Here is a 16,023-nt window from a genome sequence, read left to right on the forward strand (position 1 = left end):
TACAGTAGTCGCGTCCTAGTTCGTGAACCATGGGCAACGGCTGAGTGGCCTAGTAAGTGGTCCTGAAAGTCCGGATACCAGTTGCTACGGAATGGGAGTGGGCATCTCGGACATATTCTTAGTCATGGACCTTTTTGTGCTCAGGCGGCTAGGACTATGCAATCCACCAGTGATCCCTAACCCGTTAAAGGAGAGATCCTCACTTGGACTATGTGTACGTAGAAAAGCATCCTGCTTCATGAATTTACCGAGCTCAGAACATTTTAAGCAAGCCTCAGACCTATGGGAGTAACGGAGTCCCACTCCCATTTGACAGGCGAGGGACTCATGGGAAACAACTCAGCGAACGAAATGGAATACGATGGGGAGCTATCAGTATTAATGGGGCTTATGGAAGAAAGAAAGTAGAACTGGCTGAGTCAGGATGTGCTAGGAGTAAATGCTATTCGGATAAGGGGAGATAACGAGGAGGAGATAGGAAATTATCAAGTGAACTTGACGTGTGTTAAAAAGGGGAGGGCGGAGTGTGGGATAGGGCTGTTCATCAGGAATACTATTGCACGCAACATTGTTTCTGTTAGGCAAGTAAATGAGCGAATGGTGTGGGTAGATTTGGCACTTGGAGGAATTAGGACGAGAATTGTCTCAGTGTATTCACCATGTGAGGGTGCAGATGAGGATGAAGTTGACAAGTTTTATGAAGCATTGAGTGACATCGTGGTGAGGGTCAACAGCAAGGATAGGATAGTACTAATAGGCGATTTCAATGCGAGAGTTGGGAATAGAACTGAAAGATACGAAAGGGTGATTGTTAAATGTGGGGAAGATATGGGAGCTAGTAGGAATGGGAAGCGTTTGCTGGACATCTGTGCTAGTATAGGTTTAGCAGTTACGAATACATTCTTCAAGCATAAGGCTATTCACCGCTACAGATGGGAGGCTAGGGGTACCAGATCCATAACAGACTATATCATAACCGACTTCGAATTTAGGAAATCTGTTAGGAGTGTGCGGATTTTCCGGGGATTTTTCGATGATACAGACCACTATCTGATCTGTAGTGAACTAAGTATCTCTAGGCTTAGGATAGAGAAAGTGAAATCTGTCTGCAAACGGATAAGCGTAGAAAATCTCCAGGACAAGGAAATTAGACGGAATTACTTGGATATGATTAGTGAGAAGTTCCGAACAGTGGACAGTAAGCAGGTTCAGGATATAGAAAGAGAATGGGTGGCATGCAGGGATGCTGTGGTAGATACAGCAAAGGAATGCCTAGGAACAACTGTGTGTAAAGATGAGGAAAAGGGAACATCCTGGTAGAATGATGAAATGAGAGCAGCTTGTAAACGTAAAAATAAGGCTTATCAGAAATGGCTCCAAACAACGGCCGAGGCAGACAGGGATTTGTACGTAGATGAAAGAAACGGAGCGAAACAAACGGTTATTGAATCCTAAAATAAGTCGTGGGAAGATTTTGGTAATAACCTGGAAAGAATAGGTCAAGCAGCAGGGAAACCTTTCTGGACAGTAATAAAGAATCTTAGGAAGGGAGGGAGAAAGGAAATGAACATTGTTTTGAGTAAATCAGGTCAACTCACAATAGATCCCGGTGAATCACTGGACAGATGGAAGGAATATTTTGAAAATCTTCTCAACTTAAAAGGAAATCTTCATGGTGGTGTCGCGAACAACCAAGCTCATGGGGAGGAGGACAATGATGTTGGTGAAATTACGCTTGAGGAAGTGGAAAAGGTGGTACATAGACTCCATTGTCATAAAGCAGCAGGAATAGATGAAATTAGACCTGAAATGGTGAAGTATATTGGGAAAGTAGGGATGAAATGGCTTCATAGAGTAATAAAATTAGCATGGAGTGTTGGTAAGGTACATTCAGATTGGACAAAAGCAGTAATAATTGCACCTATAAGCAAGGGAACAGGAACGATTGCAACAACTATCGAGGAATCTCATTGATTAGTTATCCGGCTCCATGGCTAAATGGTTAGCGTGCTGACCTTTGGTCAAAGGGGTCCCGGGTTCGATTCCTGTCAGGGTCGGGAATTTTAACCATAATTGGTTATTAGCTGGCACGGGGACTTGATATACGTGCCGTCTTCAAAATCATTTCATCCTCATCATGACACGCAGGTCGCCTACGGGAGTCAAATCGAAAGACCTGCATCTGGCGAGCCGAACTTGTCCTCGGATACTCCCGGCACTAAAAGCCATACGCAATTTCATGTCATTGATTAGTATACCAGGCAATGTATTCACTGGCATCTTGGAAGGGAGGGTGCGATCAGTGGTTGAGAGGAAGTTGGATGAAAACCAGTTTGGTTTCAGACCTCAGAGAGGCTGTATCAGATTTTCAGTATGCGCGAGGTAATTGGGCTGCAGTGAGAATTGATAGTAGAATGAGTTCTTGGTTCAGGGTACTTACAGGGGTTAGACAAGGCTGTGATCTTTCACCTTTGCTGTTCGTAGTTTACATGGATCATCTGCTGAACGGTTTAAAGTGGCAGGGAGGGATTCAGTTAGGTGGAAATGTAGTAAGCAGTCCGGCCTATGCCGACGACTTGGTCTTAATGGCAGATTGTGCCGAAAGCTCGCAGTCTAATAACTTGGCACTTGAAAATAGGTGCAATGAGTATGGTATGAAAATTAGCCTTTCAAAAACTAAAACGATATCAGTAGGTAGGAAATCCAAAGGAATTGAATGTCAGATTGGGATACAAAGCTGCAACAGGTAGATAATTTTCAAGTATTTAGTTGTGTGTTCTACCAGGATGGTAATATAGTAAGTGAGGTTGAATCAAGGTGCAGTAAAGGTAATGCAGTGATCTCGCAGTTGCGATCAACTGTATTCTGTAAGAAGGAAGTCGGCTCCCAGACGAAACTATCTTTACATCGGCCTGTTTTCAGACCAGTTTTGCTTTACGGGAGCGAAAGCTGGGTGGGCTCAGGATATCTTATTCGTGAGTTAGAAGTAACAGACATGAAGGTAACAAGAATGATTGCTGGTACAAACAGGTGGGAACACTGGCAGGATGGTACTCGGAATGAGGAGATAAAGGCTAAGGTAGGAATGAACTCGGTGGATGAGGCTGTACGCATTAACCGGATTTGGTGGTGGGATCATGTGAGGCGAATGGAGGGGGATAGGTTACCTAGGAGAATATTGGATTCTGTTATGGAGGGTAAGAGGTAGAGGGAGATCAAGACGACAATGGTTAGACTCAGTTTCTAACAATTTAAAGATAAGAGGTATAGAACTAAATGAGGCCATGACACTAGTTGCATATATAGGATTGTGGCGCCGTATAGTAAATTCAGAGAGGCTTGCAGACTGAACGTTGAAAGGCATAACGGTCTATAATGATTTATGTATGTATGTATGTATGTATGTATGTATGTATGTATGTATGTATGTATGTATGTATGTATGTATGTATGTATGTATGTATGTATGCATGTATGTATGTATGTATGTATGTATGTATGCATGTATGTATGTATGTACTGCACCTGTCCCGGGTTCGGCAGGGCATTTTAACAACTAAGTTTCACAAATAAATCTTTGAATGCCAATATGCTGGAGGAAGAACTTCGGAAGTCAATCGCGAGCATCGAAGTCCCATCCTCCCTACTTTCACTGTCACAACGGCTTAACTCAAGAGTATGCGGGTTAATGGACTGTTCGATATAAAGTGGGCACTTAAGTTAAATATATTTAAAGTAGGGTGTTCTATAACATAAGAGGAATACACTAACAACTGAAATGAGAAGAATGTTCCCAATTAAAAAACATAAAATGTAATGAAACTGATAGAGTCACATGAAATCAAATTATACGAGACAATGTTTATATTATCACATACAAAAATGACTTTTATGAAGAATGCCTTCATGTCCATGTCAGTTCGTTTTACCTCTTACTATCATTTGGCAAACCCAAATCATCTTGTTAACACGCACCTATGATTTTTACACTTCAGCCTAAAGAAAGGTTTACCCCTTCACATATGATACCCGCTGGTATCTGTTATACTACCCCATATACAAACACACAATTATATACACACGTAGAGGGCATTTCTCGTGAAACGAACACGATTATTTTATAGCCATCATGGTTCTGAGGTATTGTATAAGATACGGTTGCGTACACATTTTTCCATGAAAATCATATCGCCGCATATCGCACATAAGGTTTACTTGACTACATTAATTACATATTACATTACCGCATACACCATGTTCGTGTTTCTCCGGGGCTTATCTTATCCTACTATATTACAAAGCGGACCAATGAAAGGTTAGTTTCCTGTAAGTTACCATAAAACATCATATAATAATACAAACATATGAATAAAATACACGAAGAAATGAGCAATCACCTGTAAATACCTCGACAAATAATACACTTCACACACTACAATGCATTTTGAAAGTGTGACCCTTTCTGGTCTCCTGGTGTTGATTCAGTGTCGTCAATACGACACGGAATCGAACCCGTGTTCGTTGGGCTTCGAGGTGCGAGTCTGAAAATCCTATTTCGGTCTAATTTAAATATGAAATGGGGAGGATCACTTAATCTATTGAATCATAGAATCTGCGACGCTGGTAGTAATATCTAATTGGCATGTGAATATTCGATACAAATGTTAAAGTGAGGAGGACTTCTGCTGTGAATATTACGAGCATTTTACAGATGAACGAGCCCGCTACAAGGACTTAATATTCCTTCCTGTTAAGGCCATTAATATGTCTCTAAGCTATAGTCTCTTCCGCCAGCTGAGGAGAATTACTTTTAGTCGCTCCCCAAAATGTCAGTTCTATTCTCAATTATCTCTTGCTTCTTCAGGCACATAATTATTCATGGCTACCCAAATATCATTCCTTAATGGCTACGGCCGTATTCAGCCTAATTCATCACGTCGCTATAGTAATAATTATTTTTATTCTCCTGTCATCCTTTCGGTCTGTTCTTTTAAATATTGTCACATGGCCGTCCCCCTTTCCTTTACACACCTGTACCTCAAACTCACATTATTCATGCATTTAGAAGACTCTGATTCGACAGGTAATTTAATTAACACAACTTCACCCGCGTAATTTCATACAGCATGGATTGCACCCCGAGCCTTTATCTTCTTCTTGTTCTTCTTCGAATGGTCATCGTCCTTAAGATTAAAGGGAAGTAGTTGGGCACATACATTAGACTGTGTACCAATTATACAGAATATATTTGAAAGATTATGAAGACCCATATCGATTGATGGAACTTGGAATGAATTAGGACGTCTGTTGAAGTATTAATCCTATCCCTAAAATGCTTCACATACAAACAAACAAACAAACAAACAAACAAACAAACACAATGGGGCCTTACATACTAATTCATGCAATAAAATTCCACGGAATAAATTAGTGATTATCCTTAATCACCGAAGAAAAATCAAATTAATAAAGCTTTACCCCCTTGAAACACGCATTTGACATTCACCTGCATTTTATACATTTACATGCTGGAAAAAGTTATATGCATGAATTTAAACATTTTAAGTGATCCTCGTGATTCTCATGCTTAGAAAAATGAAGTGTACTCAACATTACTGCGTGTAGTCGGCTGTCATCGAAGAGTACACCTGGGAGTTTAAGCTTCCATCCCTGAAGGTTCGTTAGCTGAGAGTCCTTTTTTCATCTTCTTCTGGGTCCCATACATGATGGCTTGATCTGCAACCTGCGCTCGGAAATTCTGGACGGTCCCTGATGAGATGATTGCAGGCACAAAGGCGCGTTTCTTGTCGGTTCCTCTCTGCAAATGCTGGCACAAAGGCGCGTCTCTGGTCGGTTCCTCTCTGCAACTACTGGCACAAAGGCGCGTCTGTGGTCAGTTCCTTTCCTGGGTTCGACGAGCACTGACATACATATGGGTAAATGGGAAAATGGTTAATGAAGTACTGTCCATGCGTCTTCAAATAACATACTCATGGACTCAAGTGGATTACCCGAGTAGCGATTAAGTCCCTGTAGATCGCTACTTATTTCCCTGTTGTAATACGACACAGTTAATTATTGCCATTATTTTTATATGAGCATCACTCGTTCAATCAGACGTCACTGCCCGGCTAATCTAACACCTTCTATTACTTCGACTGATGCCTCCCAGTACGGCGCTTGCCTTAATTTCGGCGAGTAATAATTATTAGAACATAGTCAGCATCTCACTACGTTTGAGCCATTATCAGAACTTCTACCCGCTCTTTAAATATTATCTATGTGAGCCGTTACTGATTTAATAGTCTGCATCCCCTTAATATATGAATCTGGGAATTACAGGCACCTATATCCGTACATACACAATCATTGTTTTACACCAGAGGGCCTGATTACGTTGTACGCGTATCGGCCGAATATGGAACAGCTTCTATCTAACACACTTATTTGAAACCGAGTAACACACAATATTCTTCAGTTGCACTGAATTACAATAGCTGTGCAACGAAATTTCACAACGAATGAGTTTAGATTGCGGTGGACTGGATCATAATGAATAATCGATAAGAGGCTGGTTTCCTTTTATAATGATCCGGCTTGTCGGCAGGAGAGTGAGTATGCTCCGCCCACCTGCGAAAAATCATTCCGTGAATAACTATATCTCATAGTCATTTTGTAGCTCCTGAATTCTAGTTTCCATTGATCTTATAAGCTTCCTTTTATAAATTCGCGCGCCAAGCTTTATCAAGTGGGGACTCCCTCGATTTCGTCAGGCGACGGGCGCTCAACATCTGGTTCCCATTAGGTACATCTGTCTAAGGTGCGTCATTACCGATACATTCATCAAGTATGACATCTTCTGACATCATTAAATAGCATGAGTTACGCCGATTCAAACGAGTCCTTACTCGTAAGTTTCACAAGCTCGTATAAAAATATTATTATTAACAAGTGAACATTATGAGTTGGTATCCATGAATATACAGGGAAATCGCTGAGAATCTCCCGTTCTTGGGTTGAACACTGTAAATAGACTCCGCCTTCTGACCTAAATGTTCTCTGCTTTTGGCGTGGCTGTTTCTTTCTCTCTCGGCAAATAAAGAGCGTGCTTTCAAGGTTCCTCTCTATTGAGCTCCCTTTCTCTCCGTACGCGTAACTATACGTTCGCCCTCTGAGCTGGCGCAGCGCCACTCGTATCCCGGACTAGGCAAAAAATGCTCATTACGACCAAATATGCCGTAGATCGACATGGAAAACGGCATATATTATTTGTTGGGCCTCATGGCATGCCTATTAGCATGGTGGTGAACGGTTACAGTATTTATTTATTTATTTATTTATTTATTCAGTGACCGTTCAAGATTCGCACTAATGTAATCTAGCCTTTCCTCTGTTAAAACTGTTTGTGTACGCGCATGTTTTTTTATTGAGCACTGAGCCAGTAGTTTCCAATTTATTTACAATTACGTGCATCTGTGCTCATGAAGGTAGCACTTCACCAGGAAATTGCTGAATAAAGGTATCGCGTACCCGTTGAGCTGACTGGTATTTAAAATAACTTTTACATACGAAAATACGGTGTTGCAATAATAACTGTCTCACCATGCTAACAATTGAGATTCAGACCAGCTGTTGATGCTAGGCCGAACATGTGCACGCTCCTTGCAAGATCACGAACTATGCACGCGCCTACCGTACAGCTGCTTGGGTCTGGGAGTATAAAAACGCCGCTGGACGGTCTGGATTTATAAGAGAGACTCTGTATAATGGCTAAAAGCTTTAACATATGGAGTGGAATATGAACTATTTTTTAATTTTAAAAAAGGTGAAAAAATATTGTATTAAATAATATAAAAATACAGGTAGATGTTTATTGCTTAAACATAGAGTGACACGGTCAAAGCCATCAAAAATGAAGAGATGTACAAAGAGCAGAACTTTCTTTCCATACTTCATTCGAATACGAAGTACCAGAATCCAGCTTTCGATTATTGATTCTAGTAAAATTAGTTTCAAATTATTTTCTACCAAGAATAACTTTGCAACCACAAAATATGGGAAAAAAATTAAAATAAAACGTTAAATTATGTAATTATATGTGAGTTTTCCTCAAATATGTAAAAGTATGCCCTAAGGATGGAAATATGGACAAATATGGAAAATAAAATATGTTTTAAATCACTCCAAATATCTTGATTCGTAAAGATATGACAAAATATTAACTGTAGCTGATGAAAATACAAATATGTTTTATGACAGTATTTAGGGGTTGTAGTAAGGATGTAAAGGATAGTCCGTATAAGTCACTGGTAGGACTCCAACTAACGCTCCTTTCAATTCTGCTTTCTTCCGACATTTTACTTCCAATCCTTATTCCTTCTTTCTGTTATCGAATGTACTGTATAAGAAACAAACAATACCCAAACAATTTGAATGTGGTGTGAACTGTGTTTAAAATATTATGTTATTTATCTTTGGTGATCAGGTTAAAAGACTTTTTACAGTTTATCCTAGCATTTTTACAGAGAGGAGATTGGGGTGGGGGGAGGGGGAGAGTCTGGAGCTGTCTTGACACATTTTGAATGTCAGTGTTATTGCTTTTACGTCCGTAGGATGTCTTCCCGACACCCCATGATTTTTCAGATGAAAACTTCAACCTAGAATCTATCGCGATTCGAAGTTCGGCCGTCGGAATGGAAAGTCGGCAACGAAGTCACTGTACTAATGATGCAACCTCTCCCATCCCGCTCTTTATTGATGAGGTTAATATATTTGTGTTAATGATATTCTTGGAGTCAAGGGCTTGGGAAAAATTAAGTGCTAGGAATTTCCAGTTAAAGCTTCTAAATGATATTGATGCTGTCCATAGATTGACATGCCAGAAGTCATGGGATAGCAGTATTTAAAGATCGGTAGCGCCACCGTACCGTAACGTCTTGACAGTGCCCAGACCTGTATCAAGTGTGATCTGACATCTCGAGAGTGAGTGTAGACTCCATCTGTGCTGATCGTGGCAAGGTGACGTGAATGGGTCATGACTGTGGGGCCAGAAGTTGTGCGGACATTTAACTTTCCTCGATCGACGATGTCGCGTGTGTATCGGGAATATATCATGGAAGGTATTACTACCTACAGTGAATAGTGCACTGGCCGATCACAGGTGCTTAATGATCGCGATTAACGGCGTGTGTCTAGAATTGTCCGTTATAATAGACACACCACACTGGCTCAAATCGCATCCACAGTCAATGCAAGAGGTATCAAACGCATATCCAACAGATCAATGCAGCGTTCTTCAGTGGGACATGGGAGCAAAACATTTACCAGAGTGCCCTTGTTAAGACCACGACACCATCACCTAATGTTTGTAATTCAACCTTGGAGGACTAGCGACATATAGCTTGGTCTGTTGACTCACTGTTCCAATTGTTTCGAACTGACGGTAGGGTTCGGATATGACGCAAGCCACATGAAGACATGGACCCCAGTTGTCAACAAGGCACCATACTGGCTGTTGGTAGCTCCATAATGTTTTGGGGTGTGTTCACTTGACATGGGCTGGATCCGCTGACCCACCTATTACGCTGGACTGCTTAGTGACCACTTTCAGCCCTTCATGGACTTCAGGTATACTCCAGCAGGATAATACACCGTGTCATCGGGCCCAAGTTCTCCAGAACTGGTTCGAGAAGCGTTCTGTAGAGTTTCAACTACTGTTGTAGCTACCTCGTCCACCTGCCCTGTCGAGCATTTATGGTGGTGAGATCCATTCACCCACGAACTTACGCTGGCGTAGCAGGGGGAGAGGTGATACTCCCACGTAGCGCGTCCCAGGTGGCGGATAGGGGGGGTCCTAACCGGCTTGCCGGCGAACTTGAGGGAAATAAAATACCTCTCGCGGACCAAACACACTACCCCCTGCGGGTGAGGGACGCACATGTAGAATACACCCGCAGTATCCCCTGCCTGTTGTAAGAGGCGACTAAAAGGGGCGACCAAGGAATGATTGAATTAGGACCATGAAACTACTTTTGATTCGTACCGTCATGCGGGGAACACCATGGGTTTCCTGTACTTGCGAGTAGTACCACTACATTAGGTACGAAATAGGTTTGTGATTAGTAGCAGCAAGAGGGGTTCTCCTGTGGGTTTCCAGTACCCGTACGTCGTACCCATGTGAGCAACACCGCGGTTCTGGGCGTTGCCTGTGAGTTGTAACACTATATGAGCGACACCGTGGGTCTGCGTTGCCTGTGATTAGTACCCACTATGTGAGGAATACGACGGGATAGTGCGAGTCCCTGTGGTTAGTACACCTAGGTGAGGAACCTCATCGGTTTGCGTTGGCTATGAGTGGCGCCATTGTGTGAGATACACCATAGGTTTGAGTTACCTATACGAAGTACAATCTTGTGAGTAGTACCATCTTGTGTGGAACACCGTGAGTCTTCGCTACTTTTGATTAGTACCCCAACATGACAAATACCATGGTTCTACTTTACTCGCGACATGTACCATTCTGAGGGGCCTTAGACCTGGTTTTTGGACCCCTTTAGACATCAAGCATAATCGATTCAGGACTGTGCTTTATAAGTGGTCCCTTGGTCAGTAATAGTGTTATTTATGACCTTTTTTCTGAGTCGGATCCACTGTTTTTTGTTTGTTTGTTTCTTGTTGGTTTTTGTTATTTGGGTTCATGTCCATCCATTCATTTTTCATGATTTTTTTTATTTTGGTCAGTGGATTTTTTGAACTTTTTGTTGTCATTTCATTTCGTACCATTAGAGGCCGATGACCTCGATGTTAGGCCTCTTTAAACAACAAGCATCATCATCATCATCATCATCATCAGATCCATTCACACCTACAAATAGCAGGAAGCTGTGAGTAACTATCAAAACGGCATGGGTCAGAACTCTCCACGCGTGTTTCTTCCACTAGTGGAATCGATGCCATTACGAGTTGCTGTACTTGGTCGAGCTAGAGGAGGGCCTACTCGATACTAGACCCCCACCCATGATTTTTGGTACGTCAGTGTATAGCGTCTTAAAGAATCAAATGATAATAATTTGTACTTCTGTTTCAGCTCTGGAACTGGTAGGCCCAAACTACCGCTCGTTCGTTACTGTAATGATGTGTATATTCTATACGGTGGGACTCATCATTCTGTCCGGCATCGCTTATTTGGTGAGGGACTGGGTCACACTCTCTATAGTAACATCGGCCCCCTTCCTCGTCTATTATTTCTACTGGTGGTAAGTTGTATTTCGTCAATTTCAGTCTTTGTTTTCATAATCCCTCCACTTATGTGCCACTTGATTCAACCTGAAATCAGAGGCAATTACGAATGTTTAAATACGTTAAACAACTCCTGCGAGCTAGGGTGTGCTTCATAGTGGAAACGGATTTAGGGGTATACTTACCCCTCCTCATTCCACCTTAGCGCGAATAATCTCTCGGACTGGAATTTTTGTTTTTTAAATATCCTATTAGAAATAAACAAACAAAAGCGAGTCCAATTCCCGGCAGGCGTTTGCTTTGTCATGAGTCATGACAATAAACAAAGCACAGTGATAGACAGCGTGGCTGGAGTTGATCTCAGTGGAGAATATTTTTCTCATGGACAGCTTTACGTATTCCTTTCGCGTGTTACTTGAAAAAATCTTTTCGTGTACATTACTGGAGGAAAAACAGCCAACGTCGTATACGAGGAAATCTTATAAGACCTCGAATAAAAGTAACCTATTGCATTGAATTTATAACTGCTCCCGTTCGAAGCCCGGACGGGTAGCTTGTTTATCAACCTTCTTATTCTTCTTCTACTACTGTTTTTCCCACACCTGTGGGGTCGCGGGTGCTAACTGTGTCACACATATGTGGATTTGGCCCTGTTTTACGGCCGGATGTCCTTCCTAACGCCAACCTTATATGGAAGAATGCATCACTATTTTATGTTTATGTGGTGGTTGGTCGTGTAGTGTGTTGTCTGAATATGAAGAGGAAAGTGTTGGAACAAACACAGACACCCAGTCCCCGGAGCCAGAAGAAAAATTCGAACACGATTAAAATCGCCGAACCCGGGACCCTCTGAACCGAAGGCCTCAACGCTGACCATTCATCCAATGAGTCGGATCGTAGCTTGTTTATCAATAATTTAACTTAACACTTATACACAGTGATGCAGTGACGTAAAATACAAAAGTATCAAGATACCACCCAGTTAAGTCATTCCCTTAGTTTAAGACAAAATCTTCTTAAATAATAACAATTAGTGCAATTTATCATATATATTTACTGGTTGTAAAATCTAGCGTAAATTTTCAGCTTTCTGCCTGAGTCTCCTCGGTGGCTCTTAGCAAGAGGTCGATTTGAAGAGGCATCGAAGATTTTGGAAACTCTTGCAAAAATTAACAACAAAGAACTACCTCCAACCTTCCGACAGAAGCTGAAGGTGAGTCATGCGACTGTTGTGCACTTTAACAGGCTTCATTTGTACAAATTGCAATGGACACTACTTTTGGTATAAAGGTAAAATGTTATCAACTAAAAGGATATTTAAAAGTACTGGCATGATCGAAGCGCTGAAGGGTCCTTTTGAGTGAATTAATAATAAATTCTTATTTTCGTTTGCCTATTCCAGCAAAAGATGGCTCTTCACAGAACAAAAAGTGAGGAAATCCGCATGAAACAAACTCCAGGAATGATGATGCTCTGCAAGACTCCCAACATGCGACTGAAGACCATCCTCATCACCCTCAACTGGTTTGTTGATTATTTCAGTAATGATTAAATGTGTGTGTGTTCCTGGCCGTATCCGATCGCATTGACTACTACACCGTGTCATTGCTATTTTTCTCAGAGGTCTCACATGACTGCAGAACTCAGTTATTGTTCTGAATAGACGGTGACAGGTGGTGGTGGAGTGAATATGTTAACGGCATTGTGGTTGTACAGTATATGATCTGTCCCTTCCGCTTATTCTTCATTTCATCACGTTTGGCATTCAGCATCGACAACCGCTCCTTTTCGTAAGCTTCAGTTTGCTTGTGTATCATCACAGTCTAATATATACAGTCACGAAGCTCTAATAAGAGGAAGGTTCATCCACTTGACAGCTGGAGCAACACTAGCACCTCTAGCGGCTTGGTAGAGGCAACTTGCTAGCAGACAACAGGGAACGAATTACCATTACAGTCTAAAATAGTCATAACTTCTGAACAGTCATGCAAATAATATCCTGACAAGGTTATTGTAATCCTTATAAAATAGTGGACTGACCATGGTAGAGCGCTGACCTTCTTAGCCCAACTTGGCAGGTTCGATGTCGGTCGGTCGGTCACTTGCTTTCTTGGCTTACGCTGCCTGAACCGTCAACGACAGACCCCAAGTGTAAGTGTACGAACTGTAGAGCATAGGAACCTCTACAAAAAAAAAGTCCGCGATGGTATATACCTATTTCGAATCGGTTGCCCTCTAGAAGCGATTTTATGTTATAATCCGCGGTAAAAAAATATAACTCCCTAAGATTAAATAAATATTTCGATATTATCCACGAACTCCTCATCGAAATAAATTGTTCGACCTCCTCCATTATTTCATAAGAATTACAATAACCTTGTCAAGACATTATTTGGCATGAATGGTTCAGAAGTTATGACCATTTTAGACTGCAATGGTAATTCGTTCCCTTTCGTCTGCTAGCAACTTGCCTCTACCTCGCCGCTTAGAGCGCTGTAGTCGCCTCGGATGAAAAACATCATCAGAGCTTCGCGACTGTATATATTAGACTGTGGTATCATGTGATACCATACGGAGCGCTCACAAGTCAAACACTGAACGTCAACATTATGGAGTTTGCAGTGACCCATTCGAACCACTTCAGGATATTTTAAAACCTTCTTTTTCTGTCCTCCAACATTTATTCTGCCATTCTGTAGTTCAACATATAAGATCCTCCTACGTAACTCGTGGTATTGCATCCGAATAACATATCCCGTCCACCGTAATTGATTTTGAGTGAGCGGTGTCTCAACACCTGACAAGATTTCCCTTCGAAGTATATCAGTATTTCTGAGGTAGTCATTCCACTTGATTCGCGGGACATTTCAGATGGAAACAATCTAACATCTTCATATGTCATCGATAGGGACAATAAGTGGAGAAGCATACAAAAGTTTTCTATGCAGCTGCAGATAATGGGACGAAAAGACGCGTCGGCTGAGCTTCCCGAAAAAAAAAGCTGCTTCTGCTTCTACGTCCAAATGATTTCTAGATGTTAATAGTGTAACCCACGTACTTGATATAAGAGTTATGCCATCATGTTGATATCGATTGACACGTGATTGATTGAACACTTTACCTTGCAATATGTTGGTTTCTTTCTTGGTACCTCTTTAAAAACGTCGCACTGACACATCGAAGGTTTTCGGCGACGGAGGATGGGATCTTCAGGGCACCGACAGTGGCATTCGAACCCACTATACCCCGAATACATGCTCACAGCTGCACGCCCCTAACCGCACGGCCAACTCGCTCTATCTTCAACATGTTCTTGAATCGACAGCGATGATGATAAATTTAAAGAATCATTTATTTCTATTCTATAAACTTCAAGTTTCAAATTATAAATGTTCGTGAAAACATGCGACAACCATTCTGTTACAAGGAAAAAAACTGAGCTCGATAGCTGCAGTCGCTTAAGTGCGGCCAGTATCCAGTATTCGGGAGATAGTGGGTTCGAACCCCACTGTTCGGCAGCCCTGAAGATGGTTTTTCGTGGTTTCCCATTTTTACAGCAAGCAAATGCTGGGGCTGCACCTTAATTAAGGCCACGGACGCTTTCCTCCCACTCCTAGCCCTTTCCTGTCCCAACGTCGCCATAAGATCTATCTGTGTCGGTGCGACGTAAAGCAGTTTGCAAAAAAAGGAATAAATATGGAAATATTACAAGAGACAAGGAGATTGTTACAAATTTCATAAGGAAGGTTTCTACTATACATTTTATAAACACCGGACGGTCGGATGAAGTTACAGCTGGTTAAGGACAAATTCGTATGACTTTGACAGGTGGTAAGTAACGCTGCAACCAGAAACAAATATTGACAGGGCGCTACATACTGTTTTTAAACTATTTTCTTCAAATTCCAGCCTACAAAAATACTCACCCATGCGCCCTTGGTTCTATCCAGTCTGTCCCGCCACAAAATAGGGTCTGGATGTAAATTTTCACAACTAACAATATCTGGAGTGTATTTCAGAGTTATTAGGCCAAGTCGAACTTTTATTAATCTCCTTTACGTCGCACCGACATAGATAGGTCTTATGGTGACTCATCAAAAGCTTTTGATGACGTTCAGAGTGACTGAGTCACTTCACTCCATAGATGTCAGCCGCAGCCATTTGAAACTTCATACTGTTCTCATAAACCAGACTGCTTGAATAAGTAACCAAGCGAGTTGGCCGTGTGATTGGCTGTGAGCTTGCATTCGGGAGATGGTGGATTTGAAACCCACTGTTGGTAGACCTGAAGATCGTTTTTCGTGGTTTCCCATTTTCACACCAGGCAAATGGTAGGACTGTACCTTAATTAAGGCCACGGTCGATTCCTTCCCACTCCTAGCCCTTTCCTATCCCATCGTCACTCTAAGACCTATCTGTGTCGGTGCGGCGTAAAGCCAATTGTAAGAAAAATGTAATGATCATGCTGGCTCGATCCCATATTTGAATACTGCTTCTTCCAGGTTCGCCAACGAGATGGTGTACGTGGGGCTGTGTTACTACGGTCCAGCACTCGGCAGCAACGAGTACATCAGTTTCCTTCTCTCCTCACTCGTTGAGATCCCCAGTTACCTGGCCTGCTGGGTGGTTATGGATCGGTGGGGTCGGCGTTGGCCTCTATGCGTGTGCATGTTTGTTGGCGGAGTAAGCTGTATCGTCACAGTGCTTCTACCTGAAGGTAGGTACACAAGATAAACGCGGATTTGACAAAACTGTAGTTATAAGAAATTTACGGATAATATTGTG

General features: G+C 41.9%; 1 protein-coding gene across 1 annotated transcript in view; it reads left to right on the top strand.

Annotated features, from left to right (window-relative positions):
* The window catches only part of CarT (Carcinine transporter), a 95,998-nt gene that overhangs the window by 63,699 nt on the left and 16,276 nt on the right, over positions 1 to 16,023 (top strand). Inside the window, exons 6-9 of the mRNA XM_067146368.2 lie at positions 11,087 to 11,255; positions 12,325 to 12,451; positions 12,641 to 12,762; positions 15,741 to 15,955. Of these exons, the coding sequence (XP_067002469.2) occupies positions 11,087 to 11,255; positions 12,325 to 12,451; positions 12,641 to 12,762; positions 15,741 to 15,955 (633 nt within the window). The remainder of the gene's footprint in view (positions 1 to 11,086; positions 11,256 to 12,324; positions 12,452 to 12,640; positions 12,763 to 15,740; positions 15,956 to 16,023) is intronic.

Source organism: Anabrus simplex, chromosome 4, assembly GCF_040414725.1.
Source record: "Anabrus simplex isolate iqAnaSimp1 chromosome 4, ASM4041472v1, whole genome shotgun sequence".
Lineage (NCBI taxonomy): Eukaryota > Metazoa > Arthropoda > Insecta > Orthoptera > Tettigoniidae > Anabrus > Anabrus simplex.